General features: G+C 43.1%; 1 protein-coding gene across 2 annotated transcripts in view; it reads left to right on the top strand.

Moving 5' to 3' along the window:
- Nucleotides 1–418: 418 nt before the first annotated feature.
- NEBL (nebulette) overlaps nt 419–24,512 on the top strand; it is a 370,452-nt gene continuing 346,358 nt past the window's right edge. Inside the window, exons 1-2 of one of the 2 annotated variants that reach the window (XM_070432628.1) lie at nt 419–603; nt 1,861–1,955. In XM_070432628.1, coding sequence (XP_070288729.1) covers nt 535–603; nt 1,861–1,955 — 164 coding nt within the window. In that variant the 5' untranslated portion in view covers nt 419–534. The remainder of the gene's footprint in view (nt 604–1,860; nt 1,956–24,512) is intronic. The other variant, XM_070432639.1, reaches the window with a different exon arrangement.

The raw sequence follows: 24,512 nt of genomic DNA, 5'->3' as shown, positions 1-24,512 counted from the left end.
GCCGCCCCCGGCTGCGGCGCCAGGCGCGCTCCTAGGCCTCGCAGCCGCAGCCGCGGCGTCTGCGGAGCTCTCGGTGCCGGGCCCTCCCCTCCCCCGCCTCCCCTCCCCCGTCGGAGCCCGACGTGCTCGTTCCCTGCCACTGGGTTCGGGGCGCGCCGGTGGGTTTGGCCTGCGCGGCGGCAGCGAGGCGGGGGAGCTCGTGCGAGGAGGGGCGGGCGCGAGTGTGTGTGAGTCACCGGTACCTGGGGCGCTGGCGACGCAGAGCGAGCGGCTCGCAGCCCGAGCCGGAGCCGAGCGGAGCCGGAGAGCGCGGCCGCCCCCAGGCGCCAGGCCCCGCCGCGCGCCCACCCGCGCCCCCGCCGCCTCCCCGCGCGGCGCGCCGGCTCGCCCGCAGCCCGGCGCCCACTCCAGACCCCGGCGCCCAGCGCCTTCCCGCCGGCCCCGAGGCGGTGCGGGGCGCGCGGGGGATGTCACAGCGGCTCCTCGGAGCCCCCAGCCGCCGCCGCTCCGCCGCCGCCCCCGGGAACCGCGACGATGAACCCTCAGTGCGCCCGCTGCGGGAAAGTGGTGTATCCCACCGAGAAAGTCAACTGCCTGGATAAGGTGAGCGGAGGGCGCCGGGCTGCACCTGCTCCGAGAAGTTTTGGCATCTGGGACGGGAAGAGACCCAGTGGTCTGGGTGTTTGTGGGGGTCTTGGCTGCGTGCGCGGGACGCGAAGGAAGACGCCCGCGGGAGAGCACGCTTCCTGACGGTGTTGGAGCCGGAGAGGCTTTTGTCGGGGTGCGGGCGGCGAGGGTGCGGGGCTGCTCCGGCCTCGGCAGAGCTGCGGCGGAGCGCGCGCCGCGGAGCGAGCCCGGGCCCGGGCGCCTAGCCGGGCACCGGGGGCCGATCGGCGAGCCGCGCCCCCTCCCACCTCCACTCCCGCTCCTCACTGCCCCGCACCCGCTTCCTGGAAGACCCGCCGGCACCCTGCCTTCTCCCCCGCCCGGTGCCTCCCGTGCCGGCGACGAGGTGGAGAGGCGAATACTAATTAATAAGTCAGGGGCGGCCGCTGCCGCAGTGCTTAGAATGATCCCCCGGAGAACCCCAGCTGCGTGCGGCGGGCCGGGCTCCGGGGGGCTCATCCACCCGGCAGGGGAATTCCAGAGGAAGTGGCTTTAGCCGGGCCCCGCAGCCCTGCCCCAGGCCTCCCCGGGCGCGGATGAGGTTGAACAGCCTGGGAGGCAGACCCCGCCGCTACAGCCTGAGTGCCTGGCGATTGAAACCAGCCGGAGGCGGTGCCTGTGAAGTCTGCGTGTGGTGTCAAAAATGCCTCCTAAGAGCACGCAGCCATCCTGACAGTCATTTCGGACAGAGTCCGCCTTTCCCGCAATAGAGTGGAAACTGGACAGGGATGCGGGGGCGAAGGGTCCTTGCGTAGCCCGCTTCCTGGCTCCGTGGGGTACCCGACGTCCTGTGGACCGATTGTTGATGAGATCCCACAGACATGGGGTGTGGGCACTTTGAACTGGAGTGGTTTTCCTTTTGAAGCCACTTCACAGGCTTCATTCCTCCATTAACCAAGCTCAGAATTCCATTCTGCCTGCCCGTAGAAGTGCAGCGTGGACAGAGCTGTGGCAGCTCTTCCTTCTCTGTGCGTTGTGGTGGGGGTTCATTTAAAAGGCAGTTTTCATAGTTGCTGCTTTATTTTACTTAACTGACAGTAGGCAAACACGTTCACTGTTACCCACCATCATTTTGTTGTAGTATTTTCAAATACAGGTGGGGACTCTGATGCACTAAAAAAATCTCCTTTCTGTACCCATCCTGGGAAGAACTGGCATTGTACTAAATTTAAAAAAAAAAATTCTTTTTTTCAGTATTGGCATAAAGGATGTTTTCATTGTGAAGTCTGCAAGATGGCTCTCAACATGAACAACTACAAAGGCTATGAAAAGAAGCCCTATTGTAATGCGTAAGTATTGTCGAAAAGTCATGCCAGGTGTGGCACAGCTTCAGCCCATAGAAGTGAGTGGACCTGCCTGTTCTGAAGAAAGGACTCACTGTGCCACCCAGGTGTGGCAGCAGCCAATTACCTGTTTATGCCACATACTCTGGGGCCATGTTCTCGGTTGAAGGTCATTGCATTTGTCTTTCTAACGTGCAGGGTAATTTGTGTCTTCAACCAGGTTAGTTTTGGAGGGTCACGGTGCTGCAGTGTTGGGGACATTTGTTAGAAGCTGCAGAACTTACTGCAAATGTGTGGGCTCTGAAGTGCATGTCAGATAGATTTCCATTTTAATCGCTTCAATTTTCATTTTTAACCATATGACGTTGCCATACTGCAATTTTATATCTGAACCTAGCTGCTACAGAAGGAAGTCTAACTCATTTGGTCTTAGCTGAGACCACTCCATAGATCAGGGGTCCTCAAACTTTTTAAACAGGGGGCCAGTTCACTGTCCCTCAGACCGTTGGAGGGCTGGACTATAGTTTAAAAAAAAAACTATGAACAAATTCCTATGCACACTGCACATATCTTATTTTGAAGTAAAAAAACAAAACGGGAACAAATACAATATTTGTATTTGCATGTGGCCCTCGGGCCGTAGTTTAAGGACCCCTGCCATAGATCCTGGCGCTTAAACCCGGAACCAAAGAATTGAGATGTGGGTATTTCCTGTTGGTTAGTAGTAGGTCTGTTGGTGGGGATTATAGAAGGCAAGCTCTTTCTGCCGGCTTTTCTGTAGGTATGCTTCTAGCCTATAATAATAGCAATTAGCTAGCATTTATACAGCGCTTATCATGTGCTAGGCCTTCTTCTAAGCTCTTTATGCATCCTGACTCATTTACTCTTTACAGACCCTACGACTATTATTATCCCTAGTTGACAGACAAAGAAATGGAAAAGCTTGCAGAGGATAAGCCTAAGGAAGTGGCTCAGATCACTTCTAGAGGCTGCAAAGGGTTAAACATTGGCCAGTGCTTCCAAATGGCTACCCTGCCCCCTCCTCAGGCATGTTTTCTCAACTCCTGTGAGCATCTTCCCACCCAGACTATTTTCAAGTGTGGGCCCTTGGCTCTGATTGTTGAACCTTCTTCCCAGGTCCATGTGAGGCCTGTGGGCCTGGAGGAGGCAGGGGAGCCACCTAGGCTTTTGGCTAGAATTTTGTCATCAGAGATGAATTCTCCCTAGAGTTTTGAAGCAGGTTCATTCAGGTCTCCCAGAGATGGAGGCCTGTGGTTAATTCATGCTTCACTCATGGCAATGTTATCATAGACAGTAAATTTTTGTTAAACAATTGTAATGTATTCATATATGTCTGGCGAGGAACTTAGAAAAACTCTCTTTGTGTCTCCCTCCAGTCCTAGCTTAGTGCTTACATATAGATCAGAAACTTTGAAAACATCAGAAAATGGGGACATTGAATAGAATTTAGGCCTCTCTTGCATAAGGGAAGTCCACAGATATTACCCAAACTTACTGATGTTTTCAACCCTACTCTACCATACCTCTTGCTAGGATAATGTGAAGCAAAATGAGATTTCAGTGTCATGGTCTCCTGCTTCTCTTAAAGAGAAGTATAAATGATTGGTTAAAGATCAAAGGCAGGCAGCAGTAACTAGAAGGGAAAGGGCCCCCTCAAACCATAAACAGGATAATGGTTCTTTGGTTAAAGGAAAGTGAACCATTCTTCCTATATGTATTCTAGCTCCCGGCCTGATTCGATCAGGCTTTATGGGCCATGCCAGGACTCTTTATAGCTCCACAGCCTGGACTTAAACCTGGAGGAATGGGAGGGGAAGAGGAAAGACAGAAGAGAATGAAAAGAAGGGGAGAACAACAAATATATAATGTAAATATTACATTGAATGAGAAAAAGAAAAGTTACAAATAAAAGGACATAAAAAAGAGGTACAACTGAGGTAGAGCCTTTGATTGCATTGGGCCTCTTGAAAATTTAGTGTTTATTGCTTAGTTTCCATTAGGTCCAATGAAAAAGAATATCAGATTCTGCAGCAAGTCATGGATGGCTGGTTTGCACTCGGACTTCATAGTGAACTAGTACCCAGAACCTTTGAGATTTTGGACTCTAAACAAAAAGAGACCTCTTTTTGTAGATAGGAAACATCTAGGTATGTTGTTTCAGAGGACTGTTTCATTTTTAATACTTCAGTTATCTGTAAATCAAATGCTTACACATTTTCTCTCTAAAAATTGTCATATAATTCCAGAACTTTGTTACTTGGTTTCGTTTTAATTTTTGGGTAGCATCTCAGATTTTTTTTGCTTAATATTGAACCTGGTAGTCTACTTTATTAAATAATTCATCCTTAGTGGCTGGATAAGTAGAGTTGATGGTTTATTAGTTTAATTTAGCTTTAACTTCATGTCATATGTTATCTCCAAAGAACGGAGCCTAAGTTGTAGGTTCTGTCTGTTGTGAAGGTCCCTGGCTACAAGGCCCCTGTTCTCACCCCTTCATTTTTCCAAGCGCACAGATTGCCATGCAAACTTGCTGGTCAGAGCGGCTTCCCCTCTGGGGATCCTGATGCCTCGCTCTAATTCAGGTGGTGTGTGTCAATCAGCTGTTCCCTATGGTCTTGGCCAGAAGGGCTGCCGTGATTTCTCTGGGTTAGTGGTGGAAAATTGATTCTCTGAAGCATACTGCTACTGAAAATGAAACATTCTATGGCCATGTAAAGCAGTGTTTTATCTGTACCTAGTTTGGTTCAGGCCTCAATATACAATAAGTGAAAATGACTATTCTCTTTCCCCTAAAACGTTATAGTGTGAAAATTTCCATGTACACAAAATGGTTGGAAGAATGGTACAATGAACATCTGTATACTCTCCACTGAGATTCAACTATTATTAACATTTTGCCATATTTGTTTCCTATACATATCTATATGTATGTACAAGTACTTTTTATTTATTTATTTATTATTATTTTTAGTACTTTGAAAAATTGTTGGTTCATTTGTCAGTTTCATGCATCAGTGAGTTTCAGTCATCCAGATATGTCAGTCCTAAAAATTCATTATGCATGCACTAAGAATAAGGATATTTTCTTAAAGAAGCACAGAACCATTATCACACCTCAGAAAATTAACAAAAATTTCATAATATCTAATATATCTAATATTCTGTTTATGTTCACATTTTCCCCATTGTCCTAAGAATGTCTTTTATAGTTGTTTTTTCTTAACAACCAGAATCCAATCAAGGTTCATACTTTACATTTAGTTGTTATGAAAATGACAACTTTTCTTGATGATTGAATATTGAATATTCTCTAATTTCTGCCTTCATTTCCATTGATTTATATAACCTCTCAGAGTTTTCAGAAAGAGGATTTACATAGCATTTCTTATGAAAATAGCATATATATTTAGCTAAAGAACCTTTGAAATAAATATTAAGACTATGCTTAAAAATTTAAAAGCATAAGCATAGACATTTAAGATTATGTTAAGAAAACACAAAGGCTTTTTGTTTTAATTGATACCTGAGGGCATTTAAAAAAATGGAGTGAAGTAGTGAGTATTTTCTTCAGTTTAAATTTGTTGCTTATTTATATTCTCATGTGTTTAGAGAAGAAACAAGTTTGCCGTTTGATTTCCGCAAAGGAGAACATGTATAAAATATAATTTACATAATATTTAAATTTTGATCTTTTGATAGAATGATCAAAGCATAGTACACACTGGATGTAATGTTGGGCATAATGCACATTTAGTTCCCAGTGCAGCAGTGCACACTATTAAAATATTTAAAACAAACTAGGCTCCTTGAGTACGTGCCATGTTTTCATAAGTCTTTATGTTTCATGAGCAGGCAATGGATTCTTTAGCATACTCAGGATTTTTTTCATCATGGTACTTGCAAAGAAAAGAAGACTCGGCAATATTTTTATTGCTGAGGTGCTGAGAAAATAACACCAGATGATTAGACAAAACACATTGCTCACATTTGTATGTGAACTTATATGCCAAGTTAAACTATGAAAGTTTTGCTACCCAACAAGCCACCCAGTGAATGTAAACTCCAAGGCCATTTGTAAAATAAATTATTTAATTTCTCATGTGTAAAAGTCAAAATTACATTTATTGTGTGTTTGTGAAAAATACATCAGTCCTTAAAATTTTCTGAGAAATATTACCACTTAGAGGTAACAGTGCCAATGCCTGGCCAGTTAACGTACTGTCACCAAAGGTCCCCTTATTTTAGGTCACGGGTGGGACCAGTTAATGATGGTGCTTATTTAGTAGGACCTTGCCAATAATTTCCCCAAGTCATCGCTTTTGTGGAAAGGTTTTGGGGCTGAAATTTTGTCCTGACGTGCCCTCTTTGATATACCTTGTATTTTGTAAGTGTATCTTTACTTATGGGGCTGAAAGAACACAAATATCTGTGCTAACTATGTTTAGTCATCCTCCCAAGTAAGATTCCCTCTCAACCAAGTAGTTCGACTTACACTAATTATGGAAGGCTTTACAAATAAAACAGTGGGAGCTGTGCATCGTGTTTACTTTCACTCTGCCTGTGTTAGTGTTTCATCTGGTGAATATTTATTGACTATTGACAGCTTGGAAGATGCTGAGCTAGATGCTCTCACTAGGAGCCGCCCAGAACGGCCAGTGCAGTTCAGCCAGTCTGTCCTGAGGGTGCTTAGGCCAAGCGCTCCACTAGCTCTCATTGACCTTTTCTCTGCTGGTCACTCCTTGTTAGTGCCTTTGCTAAGGGTTACGAAGGAAATTAAATTTAAGCCTGAGAGTTTTCCACCACATATTTCCCTTGTCTCTGTTTAGGCCTCCCAAGCCTGGTTTTATAACACTCCAAGGATTTGAGTTATCTCAAGGGGACTTATGAAATTCTTGCTATTATGTTAGCTTTAATTACTTAAGAACTTCTCATGAAAGGCCCTATGGTGCAGTTGGAGTTTTGAAGAAACACAGAACTGGATTTAAATACTGGCTTCTTCGTGTCTTACTGAGCAAATCTCCTGATTGCTAAGCTTCATTTGTAAAATGGGGATTGTAATGCTTACCCACAAGGCTGTGTGGGGACTGATGGGACAGTATGAGTCAAGCAAGGTTCCAGGCCAGTTTCTGGCGCACAGCAGACCTTCTCAGTACACAGCCGTGCCCTCATTTCCTCAGTGGCACTTTTTCAAGGGAAAAGAGGGTGAAAGGGAGGAGAGGAAGTATATCAGAGAAATGATAGTCACACCTACTAACACAGCGGTTCTCAACCTCCCTCATGCCGCGACCCTTCAATACCGTTCCTCATGTTGTGGTGACCCCCAACCACAAAATTATTTTCGTTGCTACTTCATAACTGTAATTTTGCTACTGTTATGAATCGTAATGTCAATATCTGATATGCAGGATGTATTTTCATGGTTACAAATTGAACATAATTAAAGCATAGTGATTAATCTCAGAAACAATATGTAATTATATATGTGTTTTCCGGTGGTCTTAGGCAACCCCTGTGAAAGGGTCGTTCGACCCCCAAAGGGGTCGTGACCCACAGGTTGGCGACCCACAGGTTGAGAACCGGTGTACTAAAAGGTTAATGCCAATGTTTTTAAGCTGTGGGTTGTCACCCATGATTAGAGGGTTGTTTCCAGAACCGAAAGAGAGGGCGAGAAGGAGAGAGGAGAGGAAAAGAGAGAGAGGGAGGGAGGGAGATATAGGTAGATAGAAAGGTATATAGAGAATATCAGGGTACATTTGAGCAGTGAAGAGAGCCTTGTTTTGGCAAACGTTTTTTCTTTTAGTTGTATGTGTAAATGTGTACTGGATCATGGTGTAAAAAGCTGGAGAAACACTAGCTGGGTCCATCTTCTTCACGCCCCACTGAAGGTTGATGGTAAGTACAGTGCTGTGTGTAGTCAGTTCATGAGTGCAGATAGCCACTGCTTTCACACGGTCTGGGCCAACCTCACCCTACTCCACAGCCAGTTATCCTTTAGGACTCAGCTCAGCCACCAGAACTCTCACCATCCTATGCAGGAACCACATGTTTATCTGGCTGTGTCTCTTCTCTCTCGAAGTGGCTCTGAGGGTACCTGTATTGCCCTCCCCAGTATCCCCAGAGCCTGGCACTTAGGTTCAGTAGAGATGAGCCGCATCAGTGAGTGTGAAGGTTGTGCTCCATCTCAGAGTGTGGTCACGCCTTGTCCCCCAGTTCAGAGTGCTCGCCAGCCTAGTTTCTTGTGGGGAGGTAGGCAGAGGGGTGACCTGGAGAAGCTGGCTTTACAGTAGGTTTTGAGAGCCTGAATAGTGGTCTGGTGTCTGGGTTTTGCCGAGTCTGCACACCCAGGGGTAAAGTCTCCCCATTGACAAGAGAGGCTCACTTTTGCCAACCCATAGTGAACGTGGCGGAATTTCCTTTCCCTGCTTTCAGGCTCAGTTTCAAAGTATGATATCTCTCGAAAAGATTACTTATTTTCTCATCTATTTTCTTCTGAGTTTAATTATAATCTGTAAAGTAGGACAATAATTTCTACCCAACAGGAACTTTATAGAAATTAAATGGGGAAAAATTTGTAAGCCTTAGCACATCAAATGACACCTATTAGGTACCCAAATGTTAGTCCCCTCTTTTAAAGTAAATTGAAAGTTGTTGCCTCATATTTCCCCCTTAAAGAGAGGATAAAATGTCACATTGTTAAAAGTAACCCTGAGTTATTATCGAAGAATATTGTGGTATGTAGAAGTTTTAGTTAGTATCAGTTATAATATGTCTGGCTTAACTTTTTAGTTACCTGTCACATAGAAAAAAATTAGACCTTTTGCTTCTTTTGACATAGATGGGAGGATGATGACAGTTTTGTTGGTGTTAAAATTGGATGGTTGAAAGTGAGGAAGGAGACACTTCATTTGAACAAAACAAAAAAGGTTCTAGTGTATATATATTTATATATGCAAAATAATTTGATTCTCAGTTACCTTACTGAATCATTGATGATATCTAATGAATTTTGGTATTTTTTGAAATCATAGTAGGAGACCATATTTACAAATCACATACTGAGTTCTGTCACATTGGAAAATGTTTAGGAAAGGTGTCTTCAATGTGTAGTTTCCCTCTGTGATGACGTATCTATTATGGAATGATGTCAGATTAGAGAAGATTTGGAGATGAAACACAGCAAATATCTTCTGCACCACAGTGAAATGCAAGGTTAATACAAGATATAGATGTGGGTGCTTAAAGGGATATTGATTATGTGTCAGGGGCTTGTGTAAGAGAGCATTTCAGTATGTCTTCTTTAAACGTTTTCAGATGAGTGCTTTACAAAGGATGGTGGTTCTGGGGAATGTCAGGAGTGAGAGGGAAGCAGGCACATCCGCACCTGACACCTTTGTCCTCCAGAGCCCTGGCCCCTCACAGCTCTGTCTCTAGGGGAACAGAAAGTCAATTTTTTTCCTCTGTACTTCTATAGTTAGGGTTACTAACAAGACCTAAGCTTTTAGCAGAGTGAGAAGTGGTATCCAGAATAATATTTATGAGCTGAGTACCCAGAACATTTAAAGGACTTAGTAAAAGGATTATTATTGATTCTACAGGTCTGGTTATTAATAAAACTGTTCTTCAGCCTCTTCCATCAAACCCAGATATGGGGCACAGGCCGAACCAGCAGACAGGAAGTTGTGAGAAGGACCAGGTTTGAAGGGCAAGGATTGTTAGTTCCAACACTGGAAACCCAGTATTAATTTTATCTCTAGTCTTAGTGGAGTCCTTTGTGTTCAACTCTTGTTTACTTTCCCACATTCTCTGTTGATCCATTCCCAGTGAATTCTAGGAGGAGCTAGAAAAAAAACAAACTAGTGGGATGTGTGTTTTTGACTAGCATGAGATCGATAAGTCAACTGGTGGTCTGCCGTCCTTGCGCCTGAGCTCAGCAGCCTAAAAGCCACTTAGACAGAAAATCCTTGATTAGCTTCCCTGCTGCTCATTACCCATCAAGGGCAGGTGCAAGTCAAGCACAGAGAGCGTGGAGAAATGGGATGGCCAGAGGTCTGGGGTGTGGAGTTTGAGGCTTGTCTGCTGGTATTGGATTTGGTCTCCTTTATTTTATTTTAATCTGTAACCTTGTGGTGTATGGGCTTGACACTTCAAGCCCCTCGGCCAGGGCTGAATGCGGTCTTTAAATGTTACTTCATTATCTGCTAGTTGGTCAAGAATGTGAAGGCCACCAAAGTCGGGCAGGAGCGTCAAGAATAGTGCAGTGAATGCATGCACCAGCACAGAAAGGTATAGCAGACTCAGATGTGTATTGATGGTGTTTGGATGTCTGTGCCATCCTCTCCTGGCCACCCTTTCCGTCATCCACCCCAGCCCCGGGCCTCATGCATCTCTGTCATCTTCTACATCTCCCTCCCCTGTATCCCCATCCCCACGTATTCATTTCCTCTGTCCTTGCCCTTGTTCAGGCTCTCTTATCATATTTGGCTGGTGATCTGACTGGTCTTCCTATTCTAGTCTTCTCTTTTTGAATGCTTTTCCTGCCACCACAGTTATCTTTCGAAATCACGGTTCTGGTCACATTACTCTCTTGAACAAATACTGCTGATGGTTCCCAGGGCCTACAAAAAATTAGGTTTCTGACAGAACCTAAGGCCTTTCACAATCTGCCTTCCTCTCCCACTCCTGTCTGTGCCTCTCCTCTTCAGCCACTGGACTGCTGGCTCTGATCCTTCGTCAGGCTTCTTAACCCAAGTCTTATAATCTTCACCTATAAAATGGGCATAATAATAGACGACTTCATCAGATTAAGAATTCATTCAGGTAAGTTTAGCAGAGTTTCAGGCACATAGGAAGGAGTTAATAAACATGAGATATAATTCTTGTTCTTGTTAAACTTGACACAGTAATTTGACCCTTTACTCACACTGCTCTTCTGTCCCCTGCCCTTCCCTCTTTTAAAGTTACGTTTATCTTTAAGGAACAGCTTTGACAGCCTTAGTGAAGCTATGCTGAATCTCGCATTACTGCACTCTCTCTTCCTGCGCTCTCATTATGGTTTTTACACCTCAGTGACATCACTTATCAAAAAGCCCACCTTGGGCTGCACCTACTGTTGAGGCAGTTTCTTGCTGAGACTGGACAGTGGTGGCTCTTTGCCTGGGGTTGGAGGTGGGGTGGGGGTGGGGAGGTCCAGTCAGCTGCAAGAGCTTTGCTTCTTAAATGGATTATTTCTGTCATGGGTTTAAGGAATTGAGAATGAGGGTTGCCAGTGCAATTCCAACACTGGCCACCTGGAATTAGCGTCAACTCCACAAATTAAGGGTGTAATCCTATCAAGACAGCCCTCACTTTAGATGCCAGACACAAATTTAGGCATCCCCAGACCAACCACACTTCTGACCAACTGGTTACAAATGTGGGGTTTCCACTACCCATTCAGACTTGATAAATTAGCTAGAATAACTCACAGAATTTAGGGAAGTACTATACTTAAGATTATTGTCTTATTATAAAGGATACAAATCACGGCCACTCAAGTGAGGAGACACATAAGGCATGGTCTGGGAAGGGTCTGGACATAGTGTTTCTCTACCCTGGCCCCATGGAATCAGGCAGGATGTGTCTCTCTACACATTGATGTAGAATTTCTACTGAGATTTCGTGCCTAGAGTTTTTATTGGGGTTTCATTACACAGGCATGATGACTCATTAGCCATGTGTATTCAATCTCCAGCCCTTCAACGCCCCCCCCCCCCCATTCCCTCCCTGCAAAAGGTCCATGGATATCACCGAAAGCCCCAACCCTCTACTCACATGATTTGTGGAATGGCCAGCCCCATCCTGAGCCATCTTGTTAGCATTACTCAAGTAGAGGCCAAGGGGCTCATGAATGACAAAGATATTTCCAGTTACTTGGGAAATTCCAACTATTTAGAGCATGTTTTAGGAACCAGGGACAAATGCTAGTCAAATTCATTATTATACAACAGGTGTGTTTCTCACTGTCGTCATCATGTGTACAGTTTGAACTGTTGACACATGAGTCTTCGTATCTCCTTATGACAAAAATGATGATCTAAAATCTACCAGACCTAGTTGGTCAATCAATAGAAGTTGGGCATGGCATTTGAACAGTTTGCTGCCTGCACATAAGAGGTGGGTAGGAGGACCTATTTGTGGAAGGACCCTGGATATAACTCTGTAGATTTGATTTTTATAAATAAGCAAGTCTTTCCTATTAACAAATTGTATTCTTGAGGGTAGAAATGGTCCCTATTGCCTTTGTATCCTCCAGCACCGGCTGTGTGTTCAGTAAATGTCCCCTGGACGGAGCACGTTGCCCAGCTAGCTTTGTGGGGGTACTGTGAGCTCCGTTGGCCGTCTGAGCGAACCGCTCAGCCTGAGGCATCCTTATCCGAGAGCAGACTCAACAAGAACAACAGACTTGTCTTTCCCTGAGGATCTGTGTGGGATCCTGGCTGGTGCTGGCTGTCCTGGGACTGATAATACTCATGAACAATAGCTACTACTTCCTCTGTTTAGATGAAATATTGACATTTATAGCTAGATTATTGGTCACAGACATGCCCCTGGATAAAGTATGACAAGAATAATGGGGTCCACAAAGGCAGTTTGTAAAAATCACTTTGTTACAATGATGTTTATCGAAGTCTTAGGAGTAAAGCCTATGTTTAAGACACCATGCATGTGCACATTCACTTGCATCGCCATATATTTCTTTTTCACTGGAAAGAAGTATGCTTTATTTATTTCCTGGAAATGAGTCCGTTTTATTTATGTCCTGAATTTGGTGTTCTTGGGTGACTTTCTTCAGTGCTCTTGTCTTTCTCCCCGACTTCCAGGACTTCAGAAACAGCTCGGCAGAGTGAGCGTTTCTCCTCTGCCCTGCCCCTGTCCGACCCCCTCCGTCACCCGCTTCCTCTTTCCCTCCCAGGTCTTTTCTTTTGCCATCGACATAGTTCTTTGATTTTCTTAAAATGAAGTGGAATTCTATTTTAAAATTTCTAGATGCTTAAGGCACATGATAATTAAGCGTTATTCCTGTCAGGAATAGAAACACTATATCAGAACAGTTCTTTCTCAGAGGCTGCTGAAGAAGAAAACTCTTGTGTAGAGGGTTTGCCCCTGTTTTTTTTATTGGTAGTTATGTAACATCAGGTTTAATTGGCCAGGAGTCAGGAATGGTTTATTAGTGTGTCTCCTCTGTCATGTACACCTGAGGAGCTGGTTAGGAAAGCACCTATGATTTGTGCACAGGGGCAGCTGCCCAGGAAGTGTCCTGCAGAGTGGCAGTTTGACAGATGTTGAAAGCAAAGCATATTGTTTTTTTTCTTTGTACAGTGATGGGTATATATAACACACACTGAATAAACACATGTGGATTGATTTTAAAAGAACATTATTTTTTAGAGAGAGTGAGAGGGGGAGAGACAGGGAGAGAGAAACATCGACATGAGCGAGACGCGTCGATTGGTTGCCTCCCACACACGCCCTGACCAGAGTCAGACATCCAGCCTGCAACCGGCATCGAACTCTGTGACCCTTCAATCTGCAGGCCCATGCTCTATCCACTGAGCCAGACCGGCTAGGCCCTAGGGCAACAATACTTATTCTGGGTGAGACACCGCAGTCCTTTATTGGCTAGCAAGCCTCCTACTCTGGCATCTTTCCCTGGTGTATACTTTCTCTGGTAGGTCAGGAGAGTTTGCTTCTCAGGACTTAAAAATTAATCCCCTAGCAGGAGAAAATAGGTGTTAACATGAAAGAAGTGCCTGAATGGAGGAAGGAATAAGTAATCCTCAGCAGAGACCAACAGGGGAATGTTCATGATCTCACGCATCTGCACCAAGGTCTAGACACTAAAAAAGGTTCGTAAGATCCAGAAATATCTCCAGTGTGTGGTGGAGACAGGCTGAGAACTAAATTCTGGCAGTAGAGGGACTTGCCATGCTAAAAGAAAAGAGAACATGTCTAATAGGTGGGTCCCTGTGTAGGAAGAAGGAAACTTGAAGCTGAAAAAATGATGGAGGAGAATATTTGGGTGAGAATGAAATGGAGGAGAAACAGAAGTGGCACCACTGCAGGGCAGACTGAGCGGTTCACGCAGATAGAAAACACAATTGAAGAATCTCAAAGTTTACACTTTGGCACAGAGGCTTTGGTATGGGGAGGCTTTGCCGAGATAGCTGCTGAAGGTGTAAAACGGTATCAGGTGATTTTTTTTTTTTTTGCTTTGCTTTTGTTTATAGTATTACTGTTTCCAAGCTTCTTTGGACTTCATGTGGAAAATAAGGAAGGCTTGGGTAGTGATGTAGTAGTTGTAAAGACTTCCAATAGGTGGTCGCTGTTATCTTGAAGTTCATCAGAGTGAAAAAGGAATAAACAACAGACATTAAGAAAGCCTATTAAAAGTGTATGAGACTTATTTTGTTTAGCCTGATACTCTCAAGATTCATCCATGTTGTTGCAACTGGCAGTATTTCATCTTTTCTTATGCCTGCGTCGTAGTCCATTGTGTGTATGTACCACATCTTCTTTATCCCATCATCTATCAAAGGACACTCAGGTTGTTTCTATGTCTTACCTACTGTGAATAATACTAAGGTGAACATAAGGTACAGATGTCTAGAGGAATAAATATTTTCAAATACCAAGAAGAGTGATGTGGGATATAAAACAGAAAGCAACAAACAAAATAAACAAACAAATTCATAGACACGGACAACAGTGTGGTGATGACCAGAGGAGAAGGAGGGTTGGGGGAACGTCAGAGAGGGTAAAGGGGGTCCAATATATGGTGACGGGCGGAGACCAGACTTGGGGTGGTGAACACACAATGCAGTACATGGATGATGTATTATGGAGTTGTACACTTGAAACCGATATAATGTTACTAATATTAACACAGTGAATGTAATAATAAAAATGAATGTGTAAGAAGCGAGAGGGGTTATGCGTGTTCAGGGAGCCTTAGGTCATGAGAAACTGTGAGGCAAGAGTTTGATTCCCCTTTCACACCTGGTGACTAGAATGGTCCTAGGCTCACAGTTGGCCTTGAGTAAAGATTTACTGCATCAACAAACGAAAGAATAAAGAAAAGCTGCCTCCATGAGATAGAAGACTTTGATAAAATTCTGATAAAAAATGTGCACATTATTTCAGTTTGAGAGAAAAGGGGGAATGCTTCTTAAAACTAGACCGAAAAACAAAAAGCAACATAGGACATTGCTGGAGCTCTCCCAGCTCCTGTTAGTACAACACAAGTTAAAAGGTGCAAACTGAGAATTCAAAAATGCTCAGACAGGAAGAACAGGGTCAGGGAGGCTAACAGCCAGTGTGAGCAATGGCTTGTGAAAAATTCTAAAGACAAGGCAATGAGAAAAAAGGAGAACAGTGGTTTGGGGGAGATGCTATGATAATAAAAGATGACAAAGGAAAAAGAAGCAGTTATTAAATTCCTATTTAGCTTTCATTCTTTCAACCAGGAAGAAAATAGTTAAAACTAGAAAAGATACATGAACGTTATTAAGACATTAAAGAGCCAATAGTAAGAAGACATCAAGCCATTCTTCATGGAAATAAAAGAAGTTTGAATCTCTAGGTCCAGATGAATGGCATTTCAGGGACCTGAGAACCTGAAATCATGGAGTCATGGCCCTTAACAAGGGGAGAAGATGTGGTGGGAGAGTTCAGAGAATGGATTTAGGTGCTCAGCTGGGTTAGTGACTTCACCTTGCTGGGCCTCAGTCCCCCCATCTGTAAAATGGTGATGTACTGTAGTGCCAGCTCGCCCATCTATAACATGAGAGGGCTGGGTCTCAGCTGATGAGAATGGTAATACTTACTACCTCTTCTGATTACTATAAGGCAGGGGTGGGGAACGTCCAGCCTGTGGGCCTGTATAAGACCCTTGAAATCATTTCATCTGGTCCTGCCAAGGCATTAGGGTGAGTTAATTAAATGTTTGACCAAATATAGCAGGCTAATTTTTAAAAATACATATTTTTATTGATTTCAGAGAGGAAGGGAGAGGGAGAAAGAGATAGAAACATCAATGATGAGAGAGAATCATTGATCGGCTGCCTCCTACAACAGGCTAATTTTTCAGTTGATAATTTTGTATGGGCCGAAAATGATGTTATAAATATCCAAATGGCCCTTGACAGAAAAAAGGTTCCCCACCCCTGCTGTAAGGAATAAATCAGATATCTATGTAAACAGTTGTCACAGAGTCAATACCATAGCTATACTCTTACTTGCCTATTCTCTTTAAGAAATTATTTGCAAAAGAGAGCTTTGAGAGTTTTGGGAATGGGAAAATATTCCATGTTTTAGAAAGGGAAAAAGAGACATATTGTAGAATTACAACCTTATAAATTTGACATTAATTTCTGGCAAAATTCTCCTGTGGATAAATACAGAGTTGGTTTGTGTGGACTTCAAAATAAAAAGTCCTCATAGCTTTCTGCCGTACAAAGTACCATAGATTGGGTGGCTTAAACAACAGAAATTTATTGTTTCACAGTTCTGAAGGCTGTAGATACAAAATCAAGGTGTCTGCAGGATTGATTTCTTCTGAGGGCTGTGAGGGAGGGATCTGTTCCAGGCCTCTCCCCTTGGCTTGTAGATGGCCATCTTTTCCCATTCTTCTCACATTATTTTCCCTCTCTGTGTCTTTTTGGGACCAACTTTTCCCTTTTTATAAGGACAATAGTCATAAGGATTACGGCTCATCCTAATGACCTCATTTTAATTTGATTTCCTCTGTAAAGATCCTGTCTCCACATAAGGTCACATTCTCAGGTACTGAGATTTAGGACTTGAACATATCTTTTTGAGGGGGACACAGTTCAACCCATAACAGGTTCACTAACAAAAGTCAAGTAAAGCAAAAGTAGCCTTATTTTTGATCGTATAGTGAAGGGAAATATAAAGAGTGAACTGTGAATTTTTAGGAAAAGGTATTCAATACTATTGCTTTTCATAAATAAAATTTATGGTGAGTTGTTCCTCCTCTCTCTCTCCAACAGGCATTTAGTTTAATCCACATTTGAATTACACATTGGCCATAGTATCTGTTTCTTCATTTGATGGATTTATTATCAAGACCCCACTGTTATTCTCAAAGTATAATAACCTTCTTCTCTTGCACCCAGGACCTTTACTTTGTGATATTATATGCAATGTAAGCTTGTGAAACAATTATGAAATTGTCCCCTGATGGATTGTTCCTGCTCATAGGAGAATGGTATTAAAATATTTATAGGGACCTGAATTTCAGTTTCTAATGTAAAAGGCCAGACAAAATATGGTTTACAATTTCATAGAAAATGATGCAGTTCTTACCACTTTTATTTTCAAAAGGGAGAGGACATCTCATGATTGTGATCTCACTTGTAGCTCAACTGAAAGACTCTGCTATGGAAATTTATAATCATAATATTTCTATAAGTTAGGATTTACATTTCAATTTCAGAGTTTAATTATTAATTTTATTATGAAACTCTCTCAGATGGCTTCACTTTCTTAAAACTTCTTTTGTTATTTCATTAAGCAATGAAGAATCGTATCTGTGTTTCAGGAGGCAGTTGAGAGACTGACTTTGGTCACCCTGGCAAGTGTAAGTGTTGCGCTCCTACAACCAGTGAGCACATGCACGTAGCTCAGGTGGATCCTGTGATAAGGCTTGTGTTGGTCCTGGTTTGTGCTCCCTCGTTAGCCTATTCTCCCCAATGAACTTTATTGCTAGATAGAAATCTTATCCACCCATTGAGTTCATGTATATTTTGAAAAACAAAACAAAACAGTGTTCTTCCTCCAATTTCACCCTCTGACTTTGAAAACAAATCCCAAACACACTCCTTTTGTTTCATCCTCATAATCAGATTTTAACTTTCAATGCCTCCCCAACCCTGTTGATATTTTTATCTTGAATTAATTTTTTGGTCACTTTTTGTACATTTATACATGGCTGCATTTTGCACGGAGCTTTCAACCACAAGATGCCAAACAGAAAGCTCTTTGGGCCTTTAAAAAAGGACCAAGCTACTTCTCCCCAATTACACAACTGTAATTCCTCCTTCCCCAAATTATTGAATGTTTCTATAATTTTTTGCCCCTCGTGCTCTGGCTGGTGTGGCTAAATGGTTACAGCACCAATGGTTCAATTCCTGTCCCAGTCAGGGCGTGTGTGGGAGGCAACCAACAGATGTCAATCTCTCTCTCTCTCCCTCCCTCCCTCCCTCCCTCCCTTCCACTCTCTCTCTAAAAAAAAAAAAAAAGAAAGAAATCAATGGAAAAAAATATCCTCAGGTGAGGATTAATAATAACAACAACAAAAATTTTTTTCCTTGTAGTTTCTACTGGTCCTTTCTGTTTTTTCTTGTTTTTGTTCATTCTCACCTGAGGATATTTTTCCATTGATTTTTAGAGAGAGTGGAAGGGAGGAGGAGAGAGAGAGAAACATCGATGTGAGAGAGACACATTGATTGGTTGCCTCCTGCACACGCCCTGACCAGGGCAGGGCGTGGAGCCTACAGCCAAGCTCCATGCCCTTGACCAGAATCAAACCCAGGACCCTTTAGTCACAGGCTGATGCTCTGTTCACTGAGCCAAACCGACTAGGGCTCCTTTCTGTTTTTGTGACTTGAGAAATTCAACCTTGTGGTGTGATGGACATTTTTAACTTTTCTAGAAACCCACCTGACGTTACTTTTCCAAGGTGCCCTGTGTGCAGTCTTTTTTTCTTTCCATCCTGCTGTTCCGGTCTTCTTTTCACATGCGGCCTTCTTTGAGCCTTAGTAATGCAGTGGGTTTTGAGTGAGAATTTTAAAGCCGAAGTGTTAAACTTTATAGACACAGTACTCAAGATTTCAAAAGTACTAGTATATAGTTTTGAAATTGAAATGGATTTAAAAATTATTTTATATTTTCTGTGAGATTTAGATTTTGAATGAGAGTTTGAGAGGGGAATTCTTTTCTGTTAGCTTTAAACTTAAGTTAAAAAAAATTCCTCATGGTGAAGAGACTCTTAGCTGTGGAAATTTATTTGATGATATTGAAAATGCACATCCATTGTCTCTTTAGCATTTTGAAAAATGTCAAGAATTATGCTGCTTTTTTCATATTCTGTTTCATATTGTGAGTTTCTAAACATACAGGCTGTGGACAAGTAGATTGGAGATCTGGGATTGCAGGCCAGAGAAAATCCACAAAAGGCTGAAAAGAGAGGCTGAGACTACGGAGACCAAGACTTCATTTCTAAGCACATAAGGTGGTGTTGCTTTTTTGTTGGGTTATTCTTTTATTCATACTGCTACAAACAAGGAAATGGATACAGAGTTTATTTTTTCCAAAGTCACTTTTCACTTTAGCAGAATAAATAGGAAAAGATTTGCGGTCATTGGATTCCTGGACTAGAACTTGACGCGTCTCTCTCTTTATTCTCTCCAAATCAGGAAGTTAAATTACTGTTCTGAGGTTCATGAATTCAGAGTGGTGTTTGTGCCTGGAATCGAGTATGTTACCTGATCTACACTTGGCCAGGCTAGTTAAATGTTTGGATGAAATTATATGCTTTTTCCCCCACTTTTGGCTTTTTCTGTTCTGGATCAATGTTGGATGTTTGTCAACAATGGATATCTCTGTCCTGGTGGCCTGGGACATGAAGAGTGGCCGCCGGACATTGTGTGGCATTGGGAAATGGCTGTGGGTAGGCAGTCATTGGGTGCCAAAGCATTCTTGAGATGAATGGATTTTAAATATTATACTGGAGTCAGAACCAGAAACATAGTTCATAACCAGAAGCTTGGCATTGGGGATGGAGAGATTGCCAAACACAGAACATGAACATGAACAAAAGTCCACTCTGGATTGTACTGTCTTTTAGTCCCAGGCTTCTCTAAAGCTGACTGGGCTGGAAGGAGAATTGGGCTTGACTCTGCCTGCAATCCTATAAGCCTAGGAGGGCTTGCCTCCTCTGTCCCATTTCCTGATGGTGGGAAGTCAGTCATTCCCTCATTTATTCATTCAGTGGTGGAATTCATTCTTTTAATTAACATTGATTGAACATCTACAATGAACCGGTCACTGTCATAAGTACTTGGGAATACAGCAGTGAACAAAGCAGATGAAAACCTTTGCCCTCAAGGAACTTCCACTTTGGGGAAGTTTCTTTAGGGAAGAAGCAGTCAATACAACAGCAAGTAACATATAAGAAAGTGATAAGTACTATAGAGAAAAATCAGGCAGGAGAGTGTCAGTGGGTTGGGGGTGGGGGCAGAGGTATTAGAAGGCAGCTTGGAATTTAGAATAAGTTGGTCAAGTAAATCTGGTCTTTACATTTGAGTAACATCTCGGGGAGGTCAGGGTATGAGCCATGTGGAGACCTAAGGCCAGTGAGGGAGCCTGCAGGGAGTGCAGGAAGTGGGGAGTGGCATTTTAGCTGCAGAGGAGCCAGCAAATGGGCGGTGTGTGGGTGGGTAAGTGAACCGCGTCCAGCACGGCCATTGGTGAGGCCATTGGTGAAGGAGGGGCGGTGAATGATTAAAGACAACAGACAAGAGAATACATTTGGGACCAGGTGGATCACTGCACCTGGATGAGGAAACATGACACAGCCTGTAAGCTGAGTCTTTATTTTATAGTCAGATCATGCAAAGTAAAACAAGGGAGTGGTCAAGATGTTTACAGTATTCTTTCGAGTTTCAAATCTACTTCTTTCCTGTTGTTGCACTATCAAACCTTGTCCCTCAGCCACCCAGGACCACAGGGTCAGACCATAAGGTCACGCTTACAACCATAGCCTTTGAATATAATTGTGCTGAGAGGGCTTTGCCCTCCAAGCTGGGACTTGTATGTGGCTTTGCCACAAGAGGACCGTGCCCTCTCGTCAGTCCGAGGCTTGAACCTGTCCAAACGCTGTAGCCGCTCTCCACAGGTAAGGAGGGTGGGAATGGGGCAGTGGGGGCATGAGAAGGGCTTGTAGACCATTATAGGGACTGAGACGTTGGAGTAACTCTGAGTGAGGGGTGCTGCTGGTGTGTTGGTAGGGGAGGGACATGATGTGTGACTTAGGTTTTTAGCAGGATCGCTCTGGCTGTTGTGAAAATAGTGTACTAATAGGTCTCCCCAGGACCAGAGGAAAGGGTCAGCGCAGGGTGCTCCTGTCATCATCCGTGACAAGGCACTACTTTTGACTTAAACAGGGTGGATGCATTGTGTGAGTTGCTTTATGTGCAAGAACAGAGCTTTTGTGTATTTAGTGTAATTTAGATCTAGATTGCTTCAGGGAACTTGGGACATTCCCGTAGAATGACCGAGTCTGGTGGATTTCTGACAGAGGACCTCATTACTTTCCTCGCTCTCCCTCATTCCATCCTCCCTTTCCTGCCCCTCCGTGAAGATCAGGGCTGAGGGCATTGCTCTAACAGACCATATATTTCTGACTGGTGGTCATTAATTTTCCTTGGCTTGGCCGAAGAAACATTCCCGTCACCTCTCTTGAGCGTAGAGTACCACCCTGGCGTGAATGAGTTTTGACAACGGAACCTTGTTCTGCAGCCAGAGGTTGGCCTGATTCCACTTCCTATTAATTTTCTTGTACAATTAAAGGCACCTAGGAAAACATTTGATGAAAGTTTTCATTTTGTGGGCTAATAATAAATGCCGTAAGGTGATTTACCAGTGTGTTGGCTTTGGTTGTGATTTGTGTACAGAAGGTGTACAAACAGTGGTTACTACAAAGTTTAATTAGGAGTATGTAATGACTTCGTCTTTTGAACTTTTGAAAGATGGAAATTGATTTACAAAGATAATTGTGCTGAAGTTTTCAGATCTCATTTTTTATATTTGCCAAGCATCCCTACCAGTTTCGATTCTTGGCAGTGCAAATGTTTGGAGACACGTGTATGTTCCCCAGTAGTCATGATTTAGGGTCCCCCCCCCCATACTGTAGTTGTACAAGTCTGTGGATGGGGCTAAATGAAGGGACTCTTAGTCCATCATTTCAGTTTTAATTAGTTGTAAAATATTAGCAGGAAGGAAAAGTTATTTTACATCGAAGTGACTTTTTTGGGAAGTGGCAAATTAAATTTTATGGTGGCAGCTGTTCTGAGTGGAATTTGTCAGAGAGTTGATGAGAAGTGAATGCTTACAATACTCAGACATAAATCGTTAGTTTAAAAAAGATGCAAGCTGCGAACAAACGAGGGTATTGGAATCTAGAAGAATGTTTTTGTAAGTACATGTTTTAAAACCTAGGGCCTATTATTTCACCCAAAATCTCTCAAAAACAGTGGTTGCTCTGATTTTGCAATGGGAGCCCTTGTTTAGTTTGGAATCAGTATGCTATGCTAAAGAAGATACACCACGTAGAAGGGAGGCTCCCTGATGTTATACTGGGTGAAGAATTTGAGACAGACAGGACCTTGTTCCTCTTCCTGGAGGACCTTTGTCACGTTGGCCCCCTTTCCCCCGCCATATAACTTAGCCTAGTGATGCCTTGTCTTCCTTAGCTCGAAACTCTCAAAAGAATGCCTTCTCTGGTGTGGCTAGTTCTCTCAGCTGTAAACTCAGAGCCATATATAGTTCTACATAGCACTTATTTTATTTGTACTATATTTGAATAATTCTCCATTCTATAATGAACTTCATGAGATTAGCGTATCATTATTTTTAATTACTGTGTCATCACTGCCTACAAACAAGGCCTGGCACGTTGATAACTACTTGTGCTTTATAAGTATTTGATCAGTAAAGGAATCCATGAATGAACTGAGTTTGGGTGGCTATAGGAAGGCCACTGCAAAGATTAGACCCACAGCCCCAAGTTCAAATGTCTATGGGGCCAGGCAGCCAAAGTGAATGAGTGAGCAAGAGTGGTAAAGCAACCTGAGATGTGCTGGGCAACCAGATAGAATGTCTCCTGGACAGGTGCCCACTTAGTGGATCTTCTCTTTCTTCCTTCAGTGGAAGCTAATTCTTCTCACCATAGTATGTGGGCTTGGACTGTAGTACATGTGAAGGATTCCCCAGGCAGGTGGGTTAGGGTGCGGGGGACTTAAGTGTTAGAGACAACTAGGAAGGAAGACTGCTGGGGGCCATGGAGTGCCAAGGTGGTTTTTGAGCAAAAGTGGGAGGTCATCTGCTTAGGAGGTGTTTAGGAAGAAAATGTTGGCAGCATGGGATGTCTTCAAGTAGTCTAGGCCCTGGACTCTAGGGCAGTGATGGCGAACCTTTTGAGCTCGGCGTGTCAGCATTTTGAAAAACCTTAACTCTGATGCCGTGTCACATATAGAAATTTTTTGATCTTTGCAACCATAGTAAAACAAAGATTTATATTTTTGATATTTATTTTATATATTTAAATGCCATTTAACAAAGAAAAATCAACCAAAAAAATGAGTTCGCGTGTCACCTCTGACACGCGTGTCATAGGTTCGCCATCACTGCTCTAGGGGGTTAGTAGGTTATGAGGCTAAAGTCATAGTCCACACCAAAGCTAAATGAAGCAGGGCACTGGAAAAATGTGTTGGTAGAACCGGTGGTTTAATATTGAGCAATATTTTTGCAACTACAAATGTATCAGAAAAGTAGAAGTAGATTTCTGAAAATTATACTACTCTTTATCAAGTCTTTCTAGAATCAACAGAAATGGTGACTAGAAGAGGAAATCATGAGGGAAAGTCAGATGGCTGTGGGTTGAGGATTGAGTGGGATGTGAGAAAGGAAAGCCAGTGAGCGGAGACTCCTCTTTTGATATTTCTTTTTCAAAAAAAGGAAGAAAAGAGACTGGAACAGAAGCACGGTTAGAGGAAAATACCAGAAAGATCCAGGGTATGGGAGGGATTTACTCTGCCAAGGAGAATCCCTTCTTCTGAGATGGTACGAGCAGAGCAGAAGATGCCCAGCTTCTGAGGAGGGGATGGTGAGCGGATGGTGAGGTCTTGTCAGGAGGCAGGAGGAGGTCATGTTCTCACTGATGAGAGTGTGTGGGTTTTGGGTTTTGCTTCGGGAAAGATGAGTGTAGCATGTAATCCTAAAATGAATTCCATTTCCACTTTTATCACAGATTTTATTAACAGGTGCTAAAGAAATACTCTTAAAAAAATTGAGGGAAAGCTTCCCATGATTTTTCCTTCTGACTTGAAAACACATCAGAAGCCTCAGCTACTTCCTGAAACCTTGAAGAGAAGCAGTGTTCAAAGCTACACTAGGGAGGATATTTTGGGCCCGTGGAAATGCAGAAGCCGTTGCTTTGCAATGTAGGGTCTTACTTTGACTGAAAGTCTAAGGCCTATCTCACAGAGCCTTTCAATCAGATAACTGCATCTGAAGTGGTTCCAAAAATAATAGATCAGTGTTAGGAAACTACTGTAGACCCTCAGTAATATCTTTGGAATCTGGCAATACCTTAATTTTGTATTTTATCAGTTAAAAATATTTTTATTTTACAAATCCACTGCTGTTTTTCCATCAGCGAATTCACTCTAACGTCCTTTCAGAGTATTTCACAAGTCAACAAAT

The sequence above is a fragment of the Myotis yumanensis genome, unplaced genomic scaffold (genome assembly GCF_028538775.1).
Source record: "Myotis yumanensis isolate MYYU_CA2020_CCGP unplaced genomic scaffold, mMyoYum1.0.hap1 SCAF_1, whole genome shotgun sequence".
In the NCBI taxonomy this organism is placed as follows: Eukaryota; Metazoa; Chordata; class Mammalia; order Chiroptera; family Vespertilionidae; genus Myotis; species Myotis yumanensis.
This window is presented reverse-complemented; position numbering and strand designations above follow the sequence as displayed.